This window comes from Polypterus senegalus, chromosome 12 (genome assembly GCF_016835505.1).
Source record: "Polypterus senegalus isolate Bchr_013 chromosome 12, ASM1683550v1, whole genome shotgun sequence".
Lineage (NCBI taxonomy): Eukaryota > Metazoa > Chordata > Cladistia > Polypteriformes > Polypteridae > Polypterus > Polypterus senegalus.
Genome location: NC_053165.1, coordinates 79,069,289 through 79,093,568, shown reverse-complemented (window position 1 = coordinate 79,093,568; position 24,280 = coordinate 79,069,289). Strand labels below are relative to the sequence as shown.

Sequence of the window (24,280 nt, the reverse complement as noted above, 5' to 3'; positions counted from 1 at the left end):
CCTACGCTGGACACATGCACTACATACTCTAACATATATATTATGACACACAAACACTATATAATGAAGTGCCCATACTTTGCCCTGAGTCACACCTACTTACTGTATATACTGAAATGCTTCTGCTACAGCATACACTGAAATGATTACCATTTCCTAAAAGGCTTGCAGTATAAGCTGTAAGAAATGCATACACAGTATACGAAACATATACACCATATGATGAAATGCATAAAGTGGATGCGGAGATACATTCACAATACACACTCTGTATGCATACACTGTGTGTTGAAACACACACACTACTATAACATATGTAATGCATTCACCGTATACTGAAACACGTGCCCTACGTACTGAATGTATGTAATGAGATGCATTTGCTGTACACTGACTGACACACACACACACAATACGCTGAAATGCCTACACTCTATCCTGCAGCACATGCCCTGTACATCAAATTGCATCCGCTGTTTACCAAAAGGTCAGACTCCAGACTGAAAACTGTGCGCCAAACACACCATACACCGTACACTGAATCCCGTACACAATACACTGAAAGGCTGACATTACACAGTGAAATGCGTGCAGTGTATACTTAGACATACAAACGGTATACTGAGCGGCTGGCAGTGCAAACTGAATTTAAGCGCCAGCTGGTTGCCACGGTCAAAGTGTCTGTTTGGCTCTTCACTACCTCTGGCAGGACAGTTTGAGGTTACGGTGCCCCTCACAATTATCCCCCATCAATACATACACTGATGAAGTACTACTGTTTACCTGGTGGGGGCACTGTGCGACATCAAAGCCATTTAAAGAAGTGGGGGAAGGCGAAGGAGATGATGGCACAACTCATGGGTATCCAAGTGCCACGCTGCACTGAAACAAAAGACTCCATCTTTTAATTTTGTTTAATTTAAGGCAAAAATGCTTCATTTCTATACGGCAAGCTGGCGAGCCTTTCAAGCTGCAATTAAGAAAACAAGTCCAAGACAAAGGAGCCGAGACACAAAAGGCAGACGGAGGAGCAAAATATTTCAATGTTGCTGCCATCTGCAGGGCCCAATCAATGCCTTTAACCCAAAAAAAAAAGCCTGATTGGGTGCCACTTTTGGGCTAATTGGAAAATTGCAGCGATTTGATTGCCAGAGTCCCTTTGTGAGCGTGACAGGTACAAAGACCCCCGTTCACGTCGGCGGCGTGTGAAGCTCCAGGAGGATTAGATTAATGTGTGGAGTCGATGCTGAATGGAAGCTCCCGTTTCCAAAATCAAATCACTCAGCTTTTCTTCTGCTGTCAGCATCCATCACCGCAAGGAAAATTGAACTCGTCTTCAGATGGACAACTACAGCCTGGTGCCGGCTGGCACTTATTACCGAGCTCCACTGGGGGGCACGACGCGGCCAAAGTGACCGAAACAGTGGCAAGGGGAGTCCTGCCAGTGACCACGATGGGCTGGCATGTGCATTCTAACGAGGAATGTGAATGGTCACCGGGGGGCCAAGTCCAACTCTCATTGGCGAGATTCTCTAGGCTCTGTCCAGTTACATTTGAAATATTTTCCATATTGTTTAATTCCCCTTAGCGTTACGTGACGCCATTTTGAACGTTCACTCTTGCCGCCCATGTTGTTCTTCCTTCCTCCCAGACGCCCAACGCCAGGCACTTTTGTTTCTTTTAATTTATTTTGGGCTGAATATGTTTTTCTTTACTGAATTCAAGTTTTTAAATTTGGTTTTCAGACTCGCTGCTTTATTTCAGCGTTACATTTTGGAATTTCCAAAGCGACATTTTTTTTTCTTTTCTGTGGAAGCAGGGCTTGAAGTGCGCTGGCGTACCAGCAGGTTTCCATTTTTCATCAGTGGTAAACAGTGTGCACCAGCACATCTCACTCTGGTCTTCAAGGACCACCGCTTTCCAGTATAATGGAATATCAATTCGTGAGGGGATAACCCCCCCCCTCACTCTCTGATGCCACACACAGTGGGTATAGAAAAGAATCCCCCCTTTGAAATATTCCCATTTTTTGCTTTACAGCCTTAAATGAAAACACAAACTAATACTTCTTCCCAGCTTTACTTACTCAATGCCATCTCTAACATCCAAGTGAAGGATATCACAGCTACAGTTCAGAAGAATTAAAAAAAATCAAAAACAAGAAATCCTGAGATGAATAAAGGATCATAAACTCCATCAGGTGTCAGTGCCCACCATTTCCATGGTGGTCACTGACTTCCTCCCACCGGTGCTCAGTTGTAATGAGTGTGATTAGTGAAGCTGTTCCTGGTCCATTCATTCCCTCACTTGGTGGTGCAACTGACTGTAGGCAACCGGCTGTGGGTGGCAGGCCACTTTGAAAAGATCTCAGGGAGAGTTGTGGACAGAAATAAGGCAGGAGATGGAGACCAAAACATCTCAAAGGCTTTATCAATCCCAGGGAGCTCAGTAAAGTCCATCATAAAGAAGTATTTGGTACTCCTAGGACCCTCCAAACTGGATGGGAGAGCAAGGAGGAAACTGGTAAGAGAGGCCACCAAGAGGTCAATGGAGTTACAGGATTTGATGGCACAGAGTGGTCATTAATGGTGTGCATGTGACAACAATTTCACAAGTGCTCCACCATGGTGGCTTGTTCTGGAGGGTCGCTCTTCTCAAGAAAGGCCACATTAAGGCTCGTTGGAGCTTTCCCAGAATGCACCTTGACGATTCTGATGCCAAGTGGAAAAAGGTCTTCTGGTCAGATGAGAACAAAATCAAACTATTTGGCCTCAACACCAAACGGTACAGCAATGCAGCTCACCTTCCACAACACACCATACCTACAGTATAGCATAGAGGGGGCAGCATCCTGTTGTGGGGGTCTCGTTAGGGTAGAAGGAAAAACGGATGGGGCAAAATACTGTCAAATTCTTCAGGAAACCTGCTACCCTCTGGCAGAAAGTTGAAGATGGGCAGAATGTTCACCTCTCAACACGAGAACGAGCTGAAGCACACAGCAAAACTGACCACACAGTGGCTGAAGGAGAAAACAGTGAATGTCCTGGTGTGGCCAGTCAGAGCCCAGACCTAAATCTGTGGAAAGATCTGACGATAGCAGACCAGCAACGCTCACCAGCCAATGTGACCGAACCTGAACAGTTAAACTGTAAAGAAGAGTGGGGGGCAAATATCTACAGTGGTGTGCAAAGCTGATAGAGAAGAATCTACAGACTCAAGGCTGTCATTAAAGCAAAAGGGGGGTCAACAAAATAACATTGACATGGGGGGGTGATCCTTTATTAATCTCAGGATTTCTTGTTTTTGAGTTTTTATCATTTTTCTGAACTGTAGCTGTGATTTCTTTCACTTGGATGTTAGAGGTGGGATTGAGTAAGTAAAGCTGGGAAGAAATATTACTGTGTGTGTGTTTTCATTTAAGGCTGTAAAGCAAAACAAATGGGCATATGTCAAAGGGGGGATTCTTTTCAATACCTGCTGTACATGTGACATTGAACTCAGAAGGGGACCCAAGCTCTCCAATCGAATGTAAGAAATTGGGTGAAGAACCAATCATTTGACAATGACAGAAAGTTTCCGCTCTTATTAGTTTCCACTTCAGAAACTGTATGGATGCCACCAAGAGGAAACAGGGGTGAAAGGATTTTGATAAAAGGATCAGGAGACAAAACTGTAAACTAGAAATGGGCTAAAAGTCAAATCCATGAGAAAAAGACATTGCGGCGTCTTACCAAATCACTAAATCAGAACTGTAGTCAAAACCAAATTGTGATAAGACAGATACTGGACAGCAGGATTCTCAAGAAGCGCTATGCATGAACTGCAATGAGCAATATGTCAGCGAATTTACAACGAGAAAGAAAAAATAAAAAATACTTAAAAGGTTTTTGGACTCCTTCATGTGTGTCTCTTCGTAGGGTCCTTGGGTACCACTGGTCTGACTTTGTGTTGCTCATGGAGTACCAAATGAGGCACATGACCTGCATTGTGAGGGAGCGTCAGTTACGGCACTACGGCCATGTGGCGCGATTACCTGAGGGTGATCCAGCTCATTGTTGAGGACCAGGCCAAGGGGAGGCCCACGGAACACCTGGTTGCGGCAGACAGAGGGTCATTTCCAGAGGCTGGGACTGGACCGTGTGTCTACCTGGGGGGTTGCCAACCGGGATTCCGAGCTGTTTCGTCATGTGGTGGATGCGGCAATACGCTGTACCAGTACATGCCCCCCAATCTGACCGGACTACAGGCCGTGCCCTGAATTCCCACTTCTCTTAGTTTGATTTCAACGTTCCATGTGGTGCCTTCTATGCGCCTCTGTGGCTTCCTCATAGAACCTTCCCTGTCTGAAGCCATGTTGACTGTTCACTAGCACGCCTGTTCTTGACTTGTGCTGCTTCATCTTCTCCTAACCCTTGTGCCACCTTTATATGTTTAGATTTACTAAATAATTATTTCTCATCTTAACTGCTTGTCTGTCTATGCACGCTGCAGAATATCAATTCCCGATGCAACCAACTGTTGGATGCGATTAAAGCATCCTTTCCATAACACGTAATTATTACAAATCACACAACAAAGCTTACCATAGCTTAGAATATGTGTGTGTGAATGAGTGGGAGGTCAAAGGAATGGTGAGGATGATGCAGGGAGTCGAGTTGGTGAAGGTGGACGAGTTTAAATACTTGGGATCAACAGTACAAGGTAACAGGCAGTGTGGACGAGAGGAGAAGAAGAGAGTGCAGGATGGGAGAAGAGTCTGGAGAAGAGTGTCAGGAGTGATCTGAGACAGACTGGTATCAGGAAGAGTGAACGGGAAGTTGGTAGTGAGACCAGCCATGTTATATGGGTTGGAGACGGTGGTACAGGAGCTAGAGGTGGCAGAGTTAAAGATGCTAAGATTTAAATTGGGTGTGACAAGGATGGACAGGATTAGGAATGAGGACATCAGAGGGTCCGCTCAGGTGGGACAGTTGGGAGACAAAGCCAGAGAGGCGAGATTGTGTTGGTATGGAGAGATGTTGGGCATATTGAGAGAAGGGGGCTAAGGGTAGAGCTGCTAGGTAAGAGGAGAAGTGGAAGGCCTAAGAGGAGGTTTATGGATGTGGTGAGGGAGGACATGCAGGTGATGGGGGGGACAGAGCAAGATGACGAGGACAGGAAGAGATGGAGAAAGATGATCTGCTGTGGTGACCCCTAATGAAAGCAGGCAAAAGGAGAAGCAGCAGCGTACCATCCACCAGGACTGAAATTAAACCTGCTCCACAGTGGTCCACACAAGTTCTATCGATCTCCTAAATGTTCCATTTGTCTTTTACAGGCTTGTAGTTCGCTTTCATTTAGAAACACATCATAACGCCATTCTGGTGTCTGCGGTGGGAATGCAGGGTTATTAACAGAACTGAGGAAAATCATCTTTCCCCGTTCTTACCCTACTGATCCAAATGATATGTTGTAGTTCTCCCCAGCATGACATATCGAGTGAGGCAGAAGCACAAGGGCACACTTGCACACACACTCGCTCGCACACACACACACCTTTCCCAAATTGTTTCTTATGAATTTGAAAAGAAAAGCAATGATAAGTGTTTAGGAGGGTCTCTGACCGAGTCCCTGTTCTATCTGGCAAACTGCAGCCTCAAAATCCTACCTGCCTAATTGCTGGAATGGCCCCGTCCGCTGGCGGAAGAAGGCCTGTGGGGTCGCTGTTCTGTAAACAGAAAGAGAACACATCAAGAAGAGCTGGCTGGGATGCATTTAGAGGGTCATCACTGTCATGTGAGAAGGTACCACCAATCAAACACACACACACACACACACACAGTGAAATATCGACAGAGAAAGGGCGAGGAAGCAGTCCTGTGAAGGCAGTTCCTTCTTCCACCAGCAGGTGTGCTCTGTTGCACATGCAGCTTCTCTTCCCAGCCAGCTTCTTCCTTTAGTCTGGACTGCCATTACGCGTCTATGTCTTTCTTATAATTTGATTTCTGAATTAACGCAGATCATCTCTCTAAGTATTTTGAGCTGCCCCATGTTGTGTCAGTGGTACCCTCAGACTGCAGCTGCTGCTAAAAGCCATGCACATTTTTTTTTTCTGTTGCCACCAGTGTGCCCATTTCAATCAACGTTCAGTTTATTTGTTCACCAGTGTATCCACAAGGGGGCGTCTGTGCATATGGTATACAGTACATGTTTTAATAGGAAGCAGAAACTCACTCTGATTTTGCAAAGACGCCTTTCAAATTTACAAAAATGAAGCCCCTTAGACAGAGAGAGCCCCCACACGACAAGAAGGGTCTCGCTGCAACTTGCAATACCTATGACATAGACCAGGTGATGCCCACAACGTCAGTCACAAAACGCCCTTTGATTCAGATAACCCTCCTACAACCCTAATCTTAACCATAGTGTAATGGGACCCTAATGCTAATCACAGTCTAATGCAGCGGTTCTCAACCTTTCCAGTGCCGCGACCCTTTAATACAATTTCCCATGCTGTGGCGACCCCAACCGTAAAATTGTTTTTGTTGCTACTTCATACCTGTAATTTTGCTACTGTTATGAATCAATGATGTAAATATCTGATATGCAGGATGTATTTTCATTGTTACAAATTGAACATAAATAAAGCGCAGTGATTAATAACAAAAACGATATGTAATTATACATTGTGAAATATTTATTTCTAATTACAAATACATTAAATTTTGCCTTTATGACTAACGTTGTTTGCTAGTGGTACTTGCCGCCAGTGCCAAGTCTGGCTTTCTTGACTCCATCAGCTTTGCTTCTAAACTACTGGGTATCCTTGCCGGCAAAGTTCGGATGCTTGCTATCAAAATGACGTTTCAGTTTGTTCGGCTTCATAGATTTGGCTGATAGAACTTCATTACAAATAACGCATTGTGGTTTCTCAATTCCTGCTTTAACTAATGAAGTAAAACCATATTGTAAAAAATCGTCACTACATTTTCTTTTCTCAACGTTCTTCTCTACATGATCCATTGTCATGGGTTGGTTCGCTAATGAAAATATTATATAACAATAGCTTCACTAACATGGACTATAAAACGTTTGTTTAGGCTTTACTAATTAGAAACGGATGTAATTTCAATTACGTCACAAAGTGCATAAATCCCTGCAGCAGTGTAACGTTACGTAACGTCATGCCGTTCGATGTACAGTAATGTAAACAGCTAAAAATAATAAAGTTACGACAATTAAAACGTTTGAAATTATTCTGATTCAATTGTCTGCAACATCTATCCTCGATTGACAATTATAGTAAAAAACTAGTAACTACCAATGAAAAAATGGGTCCAATAACAAGTTTTACACATTAGAACAGACAAACCCATATTTCCAATGGTCTTAGGCGACCCCTGGCAAATCGGCATTCGACCCCCGACAGGTTGAGAACCGCTGGTCTAATGTGATGGGTGTGACATGACTGACGTTGAGGGCGTTTCGTGATATTGGGGCATTACATGACTGATGTCGTAGGTTGGTACAGCGACACATATACTGTCAAACAAAGTGATAACTAACTTAACCTTACACTTTCTAAAGTGAACTGAATCAAATGTCAAGTGTATCTTAGACGCATTGGCCACATGGCAAGAACCAACGCTGGACTGGGCACCAGTTTGTAACATGGCCTTCTCATACATCGAGCCAGTGCCAGTTTGAAGTTGCCAGTCAAGTCTACATGCACGCCTTTGGGATGAGGGAGGAAAACTCAAACAGATGGTGAAGAACAGGCAAACTCCTCACAGTGTGGGATTTGAACTCAGGACAGTGGATCTGTGAGGCAGCAGAGCCAAATGTGAAAGATGGTGTCTCCCAATATTTTATTTTTTATAATTTTACAAGACCCCAACTATCACCCCATAAGGTGGTACCTACTGTCCTCTCGAGGTGTGAATCAGCAGAGTGATGAGGGTAGAGGTGGCCGGGCACACACAGTTCAGAGCCAACATGGCGTACTTGAATTCCTCCTCACACACCACGTGATCTGGAAAAGAAAAAAGAAAGACAGGAAGCGTGAAATTAAGAAAAGTACTGGCAGGCTGGTAAGGGGACTGGGACCTCTCAGGGGTCAATGGAAAAGCAGTAGTCTGAGGCAGACACTGGCATGCTGTGCCATCTGAAACCTTCACTGCTCCCACTTTAGAAAACATCTAGAAATCCAAGAAAGCTTCTTTGTGCGTGTTGTTCAGATAAATTTTGTGTAAAGTGCAATACTTTTGGACGTATGGATTTGTATCCATTATTGGCTGTAGAATTTCTAATACGTCCAAACATTCAACTCTTTCGATTGAATGTTGCATCGCTTCTCCGTGATCATAAATACAAACCTGACCCAATTATGGTTTCTTTGAAATTAAACTTGTCGTACCTTTAATTGATGCGGGACCCCAGATTCTCATAGCGCATGGTCATGAATCGTGTAAATCTACGTTTTGAACATTGAATGATGCGAACGCAAACAGATTATTGTAGATTCAGATATTTTGCCTGTAGTGTTTGTGAATTTCACTTTCACCAAATAAAAAACCATTTAATTCTCGCCGATACGCCTCTTCGTTGGGAAGAAATGTATGTTTTTCCTGATGGCAACACGAATTACACGATCTACAAGTCTCAGACTTAAGATCCGGGCTTTCCTTATTTTCCAAATTTGCACTAAAGATTACTATTGTTCTTTTTTGAATTATTTTCTCTCCAGCGCTTCTGGGTCTCTTTTCAATGCGTTGCCCTTTCTTCTTCGGCTTAGTCGTTGACGTTTCATCTACAACGTATAAAATTATTGTCCAGAAAAGGACCACATTGAAAGAAACAAATAGATTGTGTGTCTTGTATTAAATATGAGGAAAACGTAAAAATGTATAAGAGCTGAGAGCGCAGGAACTGTGTCTGATAATAGCATTCACACCAATGAGAGGTGAGAGGACCGTGGGCGTGGCTGAGAGGAAAAAATCTCTTGGCACAAAGTCTCATCTCTCGGGACTTGAAATTATCTCTCTGAAAAAGTCTCGCCTTGTCCCAGGATTTTTATTTATATAATAGAGAGACATATAAAATCCAACGCCTGTCTGTCCGCTTTTCACGAGACAACTACCTAACGGATTTAGTTCAGATATTTTTCTATAATTTGCCTAAACATTCAGGTTCATTTTGCGACTTATCTCATCGCACGAAGTATCAGAGTTCACTTGCAGGAGCGATATATTCACACGAATCCAAGAGAGAGGCTGCGGGCCGGGGGAACGGGGAGGCCGGACGTCAGGAGTGGGGAGCTGGGCGGGGCCTTCCTCCTCACTCGCTTCCAGCCTCCGTTTCTTATCGCTCTACCTGTTGCCACGTGTTGGAGCGCACCTTGCTTCTGCTTAGCCAGCGATACCCATTTGTTCAGCACACATTATCATCTGGAGATGGTTAAGGAGAAACGTCTGACGTTTTGGAGAGAGAGATCAGAGCTACGTGTGTTTTAGAGGGTAGCTGCTGATTGGCCACGTGCTCCTCTCCCGGTGCTCTCCCGTCAGAGCTGAACACGATCATATACAGTGCCAAAGTCTGACGTCAGAGCGTACCCACCTTCCGCTTGGCCAGAGATACCTTGCCAACTTTTTACTAGTTGCCCCTGATAGCAAAACCAAAAATATCGTACATCAAGAGGCTCTCGGATCCGAAAGCTAGCTATCAATAAGCATTCTTCTCAATACAAATTATTATATTTTTTTAATTGATTTTTAAAGTTTGTCCCGTTTCAGAACTCTGCGGGTGGAGTCGCGGGGGGACAGCTAGTTTTGAATAAATCTGAATACCTGTCACTTTGTCATTCTGGGTTATTGAGTGTAGACTGATGAGACAAGAAATGGCAAATGTATCCCTTTTAAATATAATCTAACCACACAATGAAGTGCGCAGAAACAGAAGGGGCCGCAGACTTGCCGAATCCGCTTTGTGTCCAGTGGGGCCGCTGCCCTTTATCTACCCGCTCCATTATGCCAGTGCTGTTGTGAAAGCAAAGCTTCATTTTCTGAGGCCTGCTGTCTCCTTGTCCTTTTGTTGGGCCGGGTGGGCTCCTGGGGGTCATCCACCGCTTTATAAAGAAATACAACATTTCCTAGCAGGGTGAAATCAAAGAGGAAGCATTCAAGTAAGATCGGAGATTTCATCCTGAGGAGAAAAAAACAAAAAGGCGCTCAGCTGTTGTGACATTTAGGCTACAAAAAGAGCAGCATGAAGCCCCCCTACTTCCTGGGCGCTTTACGAGGGGAGCGTGTTGAGCGAGGTGAATCCAAAGAGACCCGCTACAGATTTTGAACGGGGGCCCCATGACTTTAAAATGCCATTCTGTAGCGGGCAGCGCAATGACTATCGTTTAAGGACCCCCCCGTTCTGTCTTGTGCGCTTTGCTTTTGTTACATTACTTTAATATTTTCACCTCTCCATGTCCGTGGCCACATTGTTGATGACCGCTGTGCCGGTTTGGTTGCCAGTCATGTGATGCAGAGGTCCTCTGTTTGAATGGTGGCACACAAGCCACACCCATGTGACCTTGTGAGCCACGCCCACTCCATTTAATCGCCGCTCACACCCCGTGACTGCTAAGCCCACGGATGACACACACAAACCGGTTCAGCTGATACTGGGGGGCTTCCCATGGAAGTCAACACTGAACAACATCCACGAATAAGGCCTAAACTACTCTTGTCACATGACCCACGTGTCCATTCGTATGCTCACATGTTAAATGAATGATTTTTTTTTTTTTTGCTAAAATGTCATTAAATAAATACTTCCAGAAAAGCAGAGCAGCACACAAACAGCAGGTGGGCTCAAACTTTAGACCTGAAGACCGCCAGTCAGTGAGGTCAGAACGAGGGTCTTCAATTCAGAAGCTCAACCCCGTTTCAAGGTGTTCCACTGTTGTGTGCTGCTAACTGCACTCAATTAGGCTCATGCGCCCAACTGCCAAGTATTATTTTAAACCTCCTAAAGGTTGCTCATCAGGTCAGCGGTGGCATTTCATTCGTTTGCCTGGAACTTGTCAGTTTAATTTTGTCAGAATGCTGCCATTCCCGTTGCAGTAACGCAAACCTACGACAAATATCGACAAGCCAAAGACATAAAGCCGCTCTTTTGGGAAGAGTCCAGGGACATCGGTGAATTTGTGTGCTGTCAGAGATTTGACTGGAAAACAGAGAGGAGGGCCAAAAAAAAAAACCTTGTGTGTGTTTTGATGGCTCCTCCGCTGAATGGCAACAAAGAGGGCGATTAAAACAGACAGCGGCTGAAAGCGGCCTTTGAGGCTTCACTCTATAGCAACAGAGCGGCGGGCGCGCTACGACTCAGTCGAGGCGGTGGGGGACAGGTATTAGTGTTAATTAGGACATAAAAACTGATACCGCTGGGGCGCATTCTGATTTAATGGCCAAGGCTTCATCAGGGCAGGCGGGCACTCTCTAGGCACATTTCATTCCACCTCATTTAAAACGTCCTAATCGTTCATCTTTAGACGCGTTTTCTAATGGAGATCAGTCACTAAGGGACATCCTGTCAGGACAGGACATCACGGATTTAAATATTTGGGGGCTAAAATAAGGGAGCCGTTGTAAGTCTCGGTGTGTCCTGCCCAAGCCAAGGAGGGCAACACTGGCATGCTGTGCCATCTGAAACCTTCACTACTCCCAATTTAGAAATCCTGGGTGGACAGCTTGGACTGGCACAACCAACCAGCTTGGGTTGCCCTCTCAAAGTGATTGACAGCAGCCAGCCTGGTTGAGGGGTATTCTTCTGAAGCCACTTCAAATGTGTGCCCAAGCAGGTTTAATTTGGAAAGGCATCATTAGCCACTGCCACTGCTCACGGTCACAGTAAGCCATTCCAGTCAGAATAACCGTAAGCTCTTTTACTGGTTTTAGTGGGCAGACAAATAAAGTTGTATCCATCAAACAGTGCCTTTCCTATGTATGGCATTTTGCAATCCTGCCGACTATACTAAAATTATGTATCTATCTTATAGTGCTTTTCCTATCTATCTATCTATCTATCTATAAAAATTAAAAAGATGACAGTGGCAGGTGACGCCAACTCACCCCAAAACTGAGGCAGCTCTTTTTTAGCCTTATGAAAGTGAATTATTCTTTAAAGGTTAAGAAAATTTGCACCAAAATACATATCCTGTTTACAGCATGTTTAACCATACTGGGTTGGTAGGTCACAAAGAGCACTCTGAACCTCCTCAGTCTGAGATCATTTTGAATTGAACATGTGCAATAAGCTATATTGGTAATGTGCAATATGCTAATGTAATGCAGTATAGAATACTATATCCATCCATCCATTTTCTAACCCGCTGAATCCGAATACAGGGTCACGGGGGTCTGCTGGAGCCAATCCCAGCCAACACAGGGCACAAGGCAGGAACCAATCCTGGGCAGGGTGCCAACCCACCGCAGAGAATACTATATGTAATGTACTATTCATTAACAGGTGCAATAACAATTTATGCTGCTGTACTTCGAGTAATAATAATTTGCTCTGGTTACTTGATCACTTAACACTGTATACGACATATTTGGAAGTATTTGACTTTTCTTTAAATGCACCTTGGGGTTGTCATAAAAAGTCATTTCATTTCAAAGACAATAAAGTGCTTGAACCAAAAAGACATAAACATCAGAGATCAGGCAGTAAAGGACATCCTGCCAGGAGAGGAGATGACAGACTTAACTCTTTTAGAGCGGATGCTAACTTTTGTCGACACAAGGAATCGAGGATGAATATCAGGGGCAGAGGGCGAAAGAAAGCTGTAAATGTTGATAAAACCCGCCGTTACATTACAGGTAGACCCCTCTTTGCTCGGAGGACTGTTAGACTCGTTGACTTGACGTCGAAACCCTGCGTGTGTGTGAGTTGCGTAGAGTAAGCAACGTCCAGAATGGCATCGACATCGGGCAAGAGAGCAAAGCAAATGCACAAAGCAAAATACTCTGTGCCTATTATTTTTTTTTTTTTTGCATATGATTGCTGAATCAGACTCTGATTTATTGAACTCCAATTTGGATACAAGTGATCTGGTGTTCGAAAATGAAAGACGGGTGCCTGCATCAGCTGATTGGTTCCCAGGTGATCACAGTGCTGGACACATTCGTGTTGGTGACGCACCTACGAAAATACTCACCCTGGGAGGACGACACAAACATCGATAAGTGGGAGACAAGCTGCCAACTGGACTTCACCAAATGATGCGGCCTGCTAGTGGGCACTACCAGCCACTCGACTACTTCAAGATGTTTTTTACCAGAAAGTGCCTTTCAGCGTATGAGTGATGAAGCAAACAGGTATGGAATAAGCGTGTGAGTTTACATACTGTAGGGGCTCAATGAACATAAAACAGAGTGACATTTGTCATAAATCAGTATTTTATGTTGATTTATGAGTGCTTTGCGTGCTTTGTAGAGTTTTTTTGGACAATAGGAAGAAAAAATAATTAGCCCTAAAAGAGTTAAATACTTGGGGGCTAAAACAAGGGAGCCACTGTAAGTCTCGGTGTGTCCTGCCCAAGCCAAGGAAGGCAACTGGCAAAGGGAAAGTTCACTTCCATGCCCTTTTCATTTGTGAGATGTGAATAAAACCCCAGCAGTAAAACACAAACACAAAAAGGGGGCTTCGGCTTCAGTGGTATGCTATACTGGGCACTACCATAGGGGAAAGAGGGTGGGGCAACATGTCCAGGCACAATGGGGAAGAAGATAAATGAAGGTGATGTGGAGAGCCAGACCTAGCAAAATTAACAAAGGGCAAATGCCAAGAGGTGGCAGCCCCGCATAATTCCAGAATGGTAGGCACAAACAAGTGTAAACACACAAGCAGAACAGGCAAAGAGATGCCAACCCCTAAGAATAATGAATGGAATAAAAGGATGGACCCTGAAAGTAGAAAAGGCAAATGTTAAGATGTGCCAACCATGAAGATTAAGGAGGGCACCAGCCCACCAAAACTATCAATCAGTAAACACAAAGAAGTGCCCACCACCAAAAGCTGAGAAAGGCAAATATAAAGAGGCGCCAATGTCCAAAATGAATGAAGAGTGAATACCAAGAGGTGGCACTGGACAAGATCACACTGGACACTGATTAGCCTCACATTGATGTCAATGACACATGAAGACACAGAGAGAACACACAAACCTCACACAGAACTTAGATAATAACAGTGTGAACGCTGGCCCCGGCACAGACAGACAGACAGCATATTTTTGCACCCACACACCGTTTATTTACACTATTTATAATTGCAAAGTCACGTGCACTCACAAAAACCCCAGTGCCTTCTGCACCGATTCCCCCAAGTCCAGGGCCCACAGTCCTGTGCCTTTGTCCTGGCCGCCTCCTGTCCGCTCTCCAGCTCAGTCCTTCTTCCTCCCGACTTCCACCAATCACTGGAGGGAGGCGGCCCCTTATATAATGCCCCGGATGAGCCCCAGGTGCTTCCGCCTCTAGCCACGCCCAAGCGTGGCGGAAGTGTCGGCTGTCTTCCTGGCAGCTCTCCGGGTGCCACACAAAGTCTTCCCCCCGGCACTTCCTGGTGTGGCGGAAGTGTCGGGTTCCCGGGATAATCAGGCACCGGGGCGCCGCCTGGCGGTGGCCACGGGTCCCTACAGGGCTGGGCTTCAAAGCCCTGTACCTGAGGGCCCGTGCCTAACCAGGACGGACGCCCCACTCTGTCTGGAGGAGGCACTGCGCCCTCCTCCGGTCCTCAAGCCCCGGCGGGCTCCTGCCCGACCGGCAACCGCCCGGGATAAACCGGCATCGGGCGCCGCCTGGCGGTGGCCACGGGTCCCTACAGGGAAGGGCTTCCATGCCCTCAACCCGTGGCCCCCAACAGAACCAGGACGGACGCCTCGCGGTCTGGAGGAGGCACAAGCCCTCCTCACGTCCTCCTGGGCGTCCCGGCCGGGGGCCACAGTGCCCCACCGCTAGCGAGGACACGTGGGTCCGAACGGCACAACCCGAAAGGGCAGCACGTCCCCAGCGAGGGTCCTACTATGTCCCCAGGGTCCAACACGGCACCCTGGGACATCTGTCTTCGCACCCTCGCCGCGCAACGTCCCCTGTGGTCTGCGCCGCTCGCCCGCTGTTCCCCAGCGGGTCACCGTAGTCCTCCCGGCGTGGAGCACTCCGCGGAGCGCCGCTCCAGGCGGGCAGGTCCCGCCGACGTCGGCCTCAGCGCTCGTCGGGGCTTCGGGCCTGTAAAATAAAGAAAAAGAGGGCCAGAAGCACAGCGAGGACACTCATCCCAGCGCCCGTCGGTCTCCGTATCGACCGTGCTCCTGCCCCCTCCGACAGCCCCAACTTGCCTGCTGAAGTCCTCCGCCGCAGGTTCCATGCCCGTCCTCTCGTCCGCGGCACCGCACTCGCAGGCGGCTCGCCTAGCCGCCCAGGGGATCTCCTCTGCCCACACAGAGGACGGCCCTTCTCCGGACGCGCGCACCCAGCGCCGCGCCCTCTCCTATCGGAGGAACCGGCATTCACCCTTCGGTTCCTCCTTCTTTTCTTGGACGCACTGACGGTCTGGGTCTGAGCACAGCAAAAGCTCAAATCCAGCCCCGTCTGCGTCCAGGCAGAGCGACAGGAGACAGTTGCAGGCTTGGAGCGCAGGGCGCTAGGACCCAGGGCACTCAGCAGCCCCGATCCTACCAGCCCTTGCGTGTTCGAGCTCCTCGCCTCGCTAGCTGTCTGCACCGCCGCATCCGCTGTCGGGAGGTTGCTTACTTGGAGCTGATCGTCCCGTAAACGGTCACAGCCATGTTCGGCAAACCTCCCCGCTTGCTCTACGGGAACGGCAACACTTACCACTCCCGCCGTGTTCTGCCTGCCTCCGGTTCCAGCGCCGCGCCGATCCTCCGTCTCACTCGGTGTCTTTCTCGACGCGACCGCCATCTCCATCAGCTGCTCGCACTGAGCGGCGAGAACACGTAGCAGCTCCTCTAAAGACGGCTTGGCGGGCCGAAGGGATTCCTCCGACACACGCCGAGCCGCTGGTGGAGAGAGAGAGACAGACGTCGGTGAGCTTACCTGTTGATCGGCTCCACGCGTCGCCTGCCTCCTCTGGGCCACTCCCTCTGGCCCAATCGGGTCCTTCTCCAACACGAGACTGGCATTCCTTGGGCCCGCCTCTATCCAATCATCGGCGGCACGCAAGACACACCGCCAATCCGTGCCTGTCAGCGGGCGGGACCTCCGGCCCGCGGCCATCTTGCCTCCCTGCTCCGAGTGCGGAGACGTGCCTCCTCGCCGCGTTGTAACTGCGGCGATCCCTTGAGCCGCAGCGGCTCCGAATCCGCAGCCCTCTTCGCTGCCTCCGTCGCCGCGCTGCCGACAGCCCGTGGCCCGGCGTGCCTCGGCCACGGACGCGGATCCGGTTCGTCCCTCCCTGCTGAAACAAAGGTAAGTCCGACCCCGAAGGGCCGATAATTGCAGGGCAGGGCACTCACCTCCCGAATCCCGTCATGCCGAGGCCCCCGCCTCGGTGTGGCCTTCAGTGAAGCAACGCCGGCCTGGCTGTCCGTCCTGACAGCGCGACTGGAGCCCGCTGCGCTCCGGCGATGACGACTTCTCCTCCGCACCCGGGGAAAGCAATCCCGCTGACCGGTGGCGGTTTCTGGGTCGAAACGCTCCCGCGGGGTTGTGCACGGGCCGCTCCCGCGGCCAGTGTGTGGGGTCCGCTGCTGCGCCGGGCCGTTCACAGAATTATGTTGTTGATTGAACCCAGGTCCCCGCCTTGAACCAGGCGGAGCATCCTGCCGACTACGCCACTGTGAACGCTGGCCCCGGCACAGACAGACAGACAGCATATTTTTGCACCCACACACCGTTTATTTACACTATTTATAATTGCAAAGTCACGTGCACTCACAAAACCCCAGTGCCTTCTGCACCGATTCCCCCAAGTCCAGGGCCCACAGTCCTGTGCCTTTGTCCTGGCCGCCTCCTGTCCGCTCTCCAGCTCAGTCCTTCTTCCTCCCGACTTCCACCAATCACTGGAGGGAGGCGGCCCCTTATATAATGTCCCGGATGAGCCCCAGGTGCTTCCGCCTCTAGCCACGCCCAAGCGTGGCGGAAGTGTCGGCTGTCTTCCTGGCAGCTCTCCGGGTGCCACACAAAGTCTTCCCCCCGGCACTTCCTGGTGTGGCGGAAGTGTCGGGTTCCCGGGATAATCAGGCACCGGGGCGCCGCCTGGCGGTGGCCACGGGTCCCTACAGGGCTGGGCTTCAAAGCCCTGTACCTGAGGCCCCGTGCCTAACCAGGACGGACGCCCCACTCTGTCTGGAGGAGGCACTCGCCCTCCTCCGGTCCTCCAAGGCGTACCGGCCGGGCTCCTGCCCCGACCGGCAACCGCGAGGATAAACCGGCATCGGGCGCCGCCTGGCGGTGGCCACGGGTCCCTACAGGAAGGGCTTCCATGCCCTCAACCCGTGGCCCCAACAGAACCAGGACGGACGCCCCCTCGCGGTCTGGAGGAGGCACAAGCCCTCCTCACGTCCTCCTGGGCGTCCCGGCCGGGCTCCAGCCCCGGCCGGGGGCCACAACAGTAATACTACATTAGATACCAATAATGATACTACATTTTACTTATATAGCGCCTTTCTCATGCTCAAAGCGCCTATTGCTGGAGGTGTGAGGCTGTAGGGCCAAGCACTGTGCCACCGTGTGTCATTACATCTGGTACACTTAATGCCCCCTAGGAGCTCCACAAACTCTACTCATATTTACCGCCTGCTGTTTGTGTTTTTCTGCTGCGGCCCGGTCGTGAGGCGAGATGGATGAATCCGGAACAATCGGCTCTAAGACACTGCAAGAAGAGGTGCTGCTGTGTCTAATGGACTGTGAGATTCATTTGAAGGGCAACGGACTGATGAGAGATGATCATTGCCCATTACAGCTGGGTGGGCCCGGCAAAGGCCAGACCCCCAAGGGGACATTAAGGACTGTGTCTGCTGTATTCACCCACCCTGCAGAAGCTCATAAAGACGGCAGCGGCGCCATAGTCGGGGAGCTCCAAGAGTCTTCATTGCCCCCTGGGGACCCTTCAATTGTGCAAACTCCCCAAGGCCTGAAAGGCCGCTTGCTGAGGCTGTTGGTCGATTCTCTAGAAGAATCTGAAAGTTTAAAAGCTGCTGTGCGGCCAGGCAATGGGGGCCTCCGACAATAGCGGGTTTGTCCTGACAGGTACACCAGGGCAAAATAGGAAAGCTTCTGGGGGGGTACATCTGAAACACTGTGATGAAATCCAAAAAAATTCACAAATGTAACCACTTACCTTACAGGGTGCTGGGGGGGTGGCTCGAAATGATATTTATTGGAGTTACTTAGCCCTGCTAGAAGACCCCTGGAAGCCAAGCCTGATGTTAAAAGTTCACAATGTAGATAAGCCGAAAGGCCAGACCCTGGGCACATCTGCTGCGTCAATGGCATCAGAAGAGAGAAGCACTGCCACCTCATAGGATACGGACCTTGTTGATCTCCGGCCAGCTTATACCCCCTTCTATGTATGGGTAGGAGTCCTAAAGTCTCCTTGATATGCCACTACGGCCTAAGGGCATGGGGTCAAACGGAATATGACTTGCATGAGTGAGAGTGCCCGACGATAAACTGGCACCCCCTAGAGGGTAGGTGCATGTCTGAAGTGGTTCTCTTCTACTCCTAGAAAAGAGAGGGAGTGGCATGGAATACGGAAAAGAGAGGAGGGCACCAGAAGAGTAACACTCGTAAGTGGAAATGAGGACTGGTGACAGAATATGGGGAGCCTGTCACCTCACTGGATGCACAGAGGCAGGGACAGTCCTGTAATTAAACTGTGACTTCCATTACTTCTCATCCTCAGGGGCGATGGTGTCCATTATTTTTCTTTTACTTTTGAAATTCTGTCTTTTGGGTGAACAAGGGCTATTATAATGATCTGAGGTCTCACCCATTGTACAGTAATAGTCGGCCCCCCTAAATCTGATGAATGCCGTTCACTGTTGGGCTCCATTAACACAGAGTTTAAGTGTCCGCCTCTAAGGACAGGGGGCCATCGTCACGGGTTTTATTGCTCTTAATTACAAAGCCTGACTGGAACCCTTGCTGCATGTAGAAGGTCGCCCTCAGAACACTGGACTCAGTGCATCACCGAGGGTCGACTCCTCCGTAGGGACCCTACGGAAGGCCACCAAAGACAGCAAGGCTTGACTCGAGAGGTCACCGTTCCCTCAGGATCAAAGGCAACTTTGCTAAACTTTTCTGTGTTTCATTTCTGTGCCTTCATGGCGGTTCTTTGTGCTGGGAACAGGCAGGCAGCTGAAGGTCCCTGTTGCCATGGCAACGCTTCTATTGTACTCCCGTTTCCTTCTGAATTCATTCCTGAGATGCCAGCTGCTTGCAGAAAAGCCCGCTTTGGAATTCACATCCGAGGACCCGACTGAGTCGCTTGGCTGTAAAGTATGAAGTGCACTTCATTTTTGTTTTGCAGAGTAAATGTTTGGTCTGCTTGCTCTGTGCTTCCTGCCTGGTGGGGTAAACGAGGGGCTGATTGACTGCTCTGTGGTACGTGGGTCTATCTGGGTATGCTGAGCGCCCCCAAATCAGACCACCAGAGAGGGCATGGCAAGGGAAGCGTTCAGGAAGAGCAGAGCAGTGAGGGCTTCAGGTGACCCGTGTCCACACGCACATCTGGAAATCTGCAAGTGTCAACGCAGCAAACTGGGTGCGCAACAGCTGGCTGGCATCCTGACTGCGAGATGGAAAGGCAACAGCTATCGTCTTTAGGGTCTCTCCACCCACTCTTGGTAAAACAACTTCTCCCCCATTTTGCAATCTTATTTAAGTGTACTTTCAATTTGTTGTGAATGAAGTGCCATGGACTCACACAAAAGTGCCAATCCCATCCTCATCACCAAATGAACTGCCGCGGACTCACAGCACGAAACATCTCAGCTTCAAGATCTGCACAGTGATGAACTGATGGTGGTCAGTCGGGAACCTGCAATGTCTGGAGCAGAAGAGGACCCCTCACAGTTAACAGGTGAATTGCTAAGGTCGCTTCAATCCTGTTAACCGCAGTGTCGCCACTGCTGACGGGCACGAGAAACGACAGCAAAGAATCAGAAGGTAAAAATGACAAAATGTGAAGCTATAGGGTAGACACAGATGAGAAGAGTAATATCTGGAACAGAAAAACACGCAACAGGGGATATTATATGACTTTGAAAGACAAAAGCAGGCTTAGATTAAAACGCATAAAGTCAGTGCGAGAAACGTGAAAAACAGAACGTGAAAGAGAAAAACGATAATGGACCGAGAAACAGCCAGAGTAACAATGGAGGCCGGAAAGGCGCATCATTACAACATTGGGTGGGGCAAAAGAAACGAGGAAAAGATCAATTTAAGAAACTGTAGGAAAGGAGACAGTCCTGTGTCGAAACAAGTCAACAGAAATGCTGGGAAGTGAGAAACGTCTGCAGTAATAAGAGAGTAAAGATAAAAATCTCATCAAGCATATCAATGAAAGAAAGAGAAGATAAACACCAGAAATGATGAGTGACAGCACATTCAGACCTTCAGGATGGAATTCGGAACAGAAGGGTTAAAGATGGAGGCAGGATGAGAGACAAACGAAGAGGAGCGTCTGCAGGTGTAGATGATCAGCAGTATGGCAGACGGTTAGGACCGTCCTGAGAACCATCAGCAAGCTCACTCCCTTAATGAGAACCTGCCAGAACTCATTTTAGTGAGTCCCACGTTTCGCAATTGTGAAATCGCATACAAGATTATCACAAAGAGGAAAAGATCTGCATGGCAACTGGTAGAAACCAGAATTAGAAATATCAGAATCGGTGTGAGAAACAGGGCAGAGAGCAAGTAGAAAATCAGCATGAGAAACACTATCAGCATTGTGAGAAAGAGGCAACGATCATTACAGAAACTGCTCTGACCAACGTGAGAAACATCAGCATTAGCATGAAAGAGAAAAAGACCAACTTCAGAAGCGATGCGAAGGAGTGCGAGAAACATCAAAGAATCAAACGATTAGACTGAGAAAGGGCCAGGGATCGGCTTCAGTGGCCAGTGTGGCAGACGTTACAGCAGTGTGAGGAAGACTAAAATCTCAGTCTGCTAAGTCTTATGAGCCGTATGAGAAACATGAAAAGTGAAACGCGACAACATTTGTGTCAGTGAGAGGAGGAGAACGACGTTAAACTTGACATGAACTGGCATAGAAACATCAGCATTGTTACCAGAATGTCACACACGTGTGCGTGGGGGGCAACTGAAGGGCTCAAAATGGGATAATTCCATGCCAGACCAGGGGTTGGCACAGTGCACTCTTCCTTCCTCTTTTTCATTGGCAGACGAAGGGAAAGTTCGCCTGGAATCGATGACATCACTTCCAGTTCTGGCCCCGATGATGTCAAGTCCGATTCTGGTGACACCACTTCCGGTGCCCATGTCTGTGTTGTTCAATTGTTGGACTGAAGTCTGTTAAGACCCGTTTCACTTGAACCAAAATCTTCAAACTTGGCAGCCTGTTTCAAGTGTACGGGTGGCTGCCCCCCAAACCTTTACCTGTGTCACGTGCAATCCTTTCACAACGCGTAAGAAGATGACAGGCTAAAATGAAGTAAAAACATCGACTTGAGAAGCGACAGAAACTAATATGAGAAACGTCATCACTGTTGAGAGAAGGAGCAATGGGCCCACTGGAGAAACGTTACGAGAAACATCACCGTCACTGAAAGACAGAGGAAACACCGCCATTTTGAGAAACTGGAAAAGATCAGTTTAAGAAGAGCCTGGGTGTTGTAGGACTAGGGGCGGATGAAGTGAGCTGAAGACGTATCTTGACAAGCAGGAGGTTTGAAAAATCAGCATGAAAGACAAGGAGAGCTTGACAGGAGAAACAACAGGAAAGGGCTGTCCGACTACCAGAATAACGTTAGAGTGAAGGCTCACTAGACGTCAAATCCCTGCCAGTCATCAGGACAATGGGCAGCAGATAGACAGACAGACAGACAGAGTCATCTCCTTATTAGATACGACTCCACCCGCGTCGTAGTGAAACAGGACAAACTTTAAAAATCAATTAACAAACAGGTGTCGCTTGCTAAGTGCAGGCAAGGTGCGCTCCAACATGTGGCAACAGAGGCTGGCGCATGAGTGAGGTTGGCTCTGCCCGGCTCCCCACTCTTGACGTCGCGTTTCCCCCTCTCCTCGGCCCGCAGCCTCTCTCTTGGATTCATGCAAATAATTCAGTACCACAAGCAGACTCTAATACACAGCGCGGATGAGACAAGTCGCAAAATCAACCACAATGTTCAAGCAAACTATAGAAAAAAAACCTGACCGAAATCTGTGAAGTAGTTCTTGCATTCCTTAGCTAAGCGGAGGCAAGGTGTGCTCCAACACGTGGCGAGAGGTTCACCCACTCGAATGGAGGCTGGCACGTGAGTGAGGAGGTCCCCCGCCTGGCTTTCCACTCCTGACGTCACGCTTCCCCCGTCCCAGATTAGCACTAATATATCACTCCAGCAAGCGAACTCTGATTCTATGAGATGAGAGAAGCCGCAAAATCAGCTTTAATGTTCAAGCAAATTCTAGAAAAAAACCTGATGTAAAGTATTTCTTTCTCCAGCCGTCTGGAGTTTTTTTTTGTTTTTTCTGTCCTCCCTGGCCATCGGACTCTTATTCTATGTTATTTAATGTTGACTTATTTTAAATTTCCTACTATGTCTTTTTTATTATTTTTCATTATGTAAAGCACTTTGAGCTATATTTTTTGTATAAAAATATGCTATATAAATAAATGTTGCATTGTATTGTACGTATTGTAAAATAGTAGTTCTCTCATTTGCTAGTTAAGCGGATGTAAGATACGCCCCCCCCCAAACCCCTGCCCGAGGTTGGCACGTGAGCGAGGAGGGCCTTGACCCACTGCGTCTCTCTCAGATTCGCGCAAATAAATCGGTACCCCAAGCGACCTCTGATACTTAGCGCAATGAGAGAAGTCACAAAATCAACCGGAATGATCAAGCAAATTCTGGAAAAAAACGCGATCTAAATATGTCAAGTAATTCTCTCGTGAAAAGCGGACAGACAGACTGACAGACAGACGCTGGATTTTATATAGAGAGAGATCTCGCTGCTTTCTGGCGCAGACCCTGATCGGTGGTCTCCTGCTGCTCACACCTCTGGCTAAGCAGACTGCCTGTTTGTGTCTCAACCTCCTCCCCTAAAACTATTCCCAACTTTCCTGGACAGGAAAAAAAAAATTCTCCACAGATTTGTCGAGCTCCTTCACGCTTGTACTTCAATTTCATTTTCAATCTGACAGCTGAAAATGGAAAGTGGAGATGAAAATGAAGAAATGATGCTCACCGCTGGGAGGCTGAATGCTTTGCATCAGCTCTTGAATCGCAATCAGCGTCTGCAGAGAGGGCTTTGGCACCACAACGCTTGCGGTAAAGGCAGCAAACAGCAGGGGGCACCCGCGTGTGTCGGTCCCAAGCGCCTTGTGACGGAAAGCCTTTCTAAATGCCTCAGGTTGACCCCCTTCTTGGGGTGCTTGGAATTCCGGGATCGTCTGAGCCATTTCAGGTCACAAATCTTCAGTTAAGTGACACCTCGGGTGATGGGGTCTGATCGGGTGACACGTTTTGCCATCGCTGTCACATTTGTGCAGTGAACTCTGCTGCTGCCCACAGGATTAATGCAGAGGAGTAAAGGGGGCGCTGGACCCACACATGATATTTATAACTAGAATTGCTCTACACACAAACTCACAGAATGCTGTCTTCTAATATAGCGCCTTGCATACTACGCAGAAGCTCAAAGCACCTTAAAGTTAGAAGGTTCAGAAAACATTTGGATGGATTGGTGAACGGAGAGTGCATCGTGACAGACTGCTGGTGTCCCACCCAAGGTCACACCTGAATGATGAAGAGGAGGGATTTGATTTTTTTGAATGGGTTCAGAAAATGGATAGACTGATGGGTGGATGGATGGAGTGTGCCTTGCGATGGACTCGTGGTGTCCAATCCAGTGTTGGCATCTGCACTGTGCCTGCTGGTAACCCAAGAGGCTCTGGTTCTTTCAGGTTCTGGATTAAGAAACTGAGGTCAGAAAATGGATGGATGAACAGATGAAACAGTGACGTCCCACCCAAGCTTGCACCCAAATGCTAAAGATGTAGGCAGTAATTGTCTGAATTGGATTCATAAACTGTGACGAAGGAT

At 48.2% G+C, this 24,280-nt stretch overlaps 1 protein-coding gene across 3 annotated transcripts in view; it reads right to left on the bottom strand.

Annotated features, from left to right (window-relative positions):
- LOC120541149 (potassium channel subfamily T member 2) overlaps positions 1-24,280 on the bottom strand; it is a 179,785-nt gene that overhangs the window by 24,180 nt on the left and 131,325 nt on the right. For all 3 annotated transcript variants that reach the window (XM_039772503.1, XM_039772501.1, XM_039772502.1), the window contains exon 16: positions 7,903-8,011. In XM_039772503.1, coding sequence (XP_039628437.1) covers positions 7,903-8,011 — 109 coding nt within the window. The remainder of the gene's footprint in view (positions 1-7,902; positions 8,012-24,280) is intronic.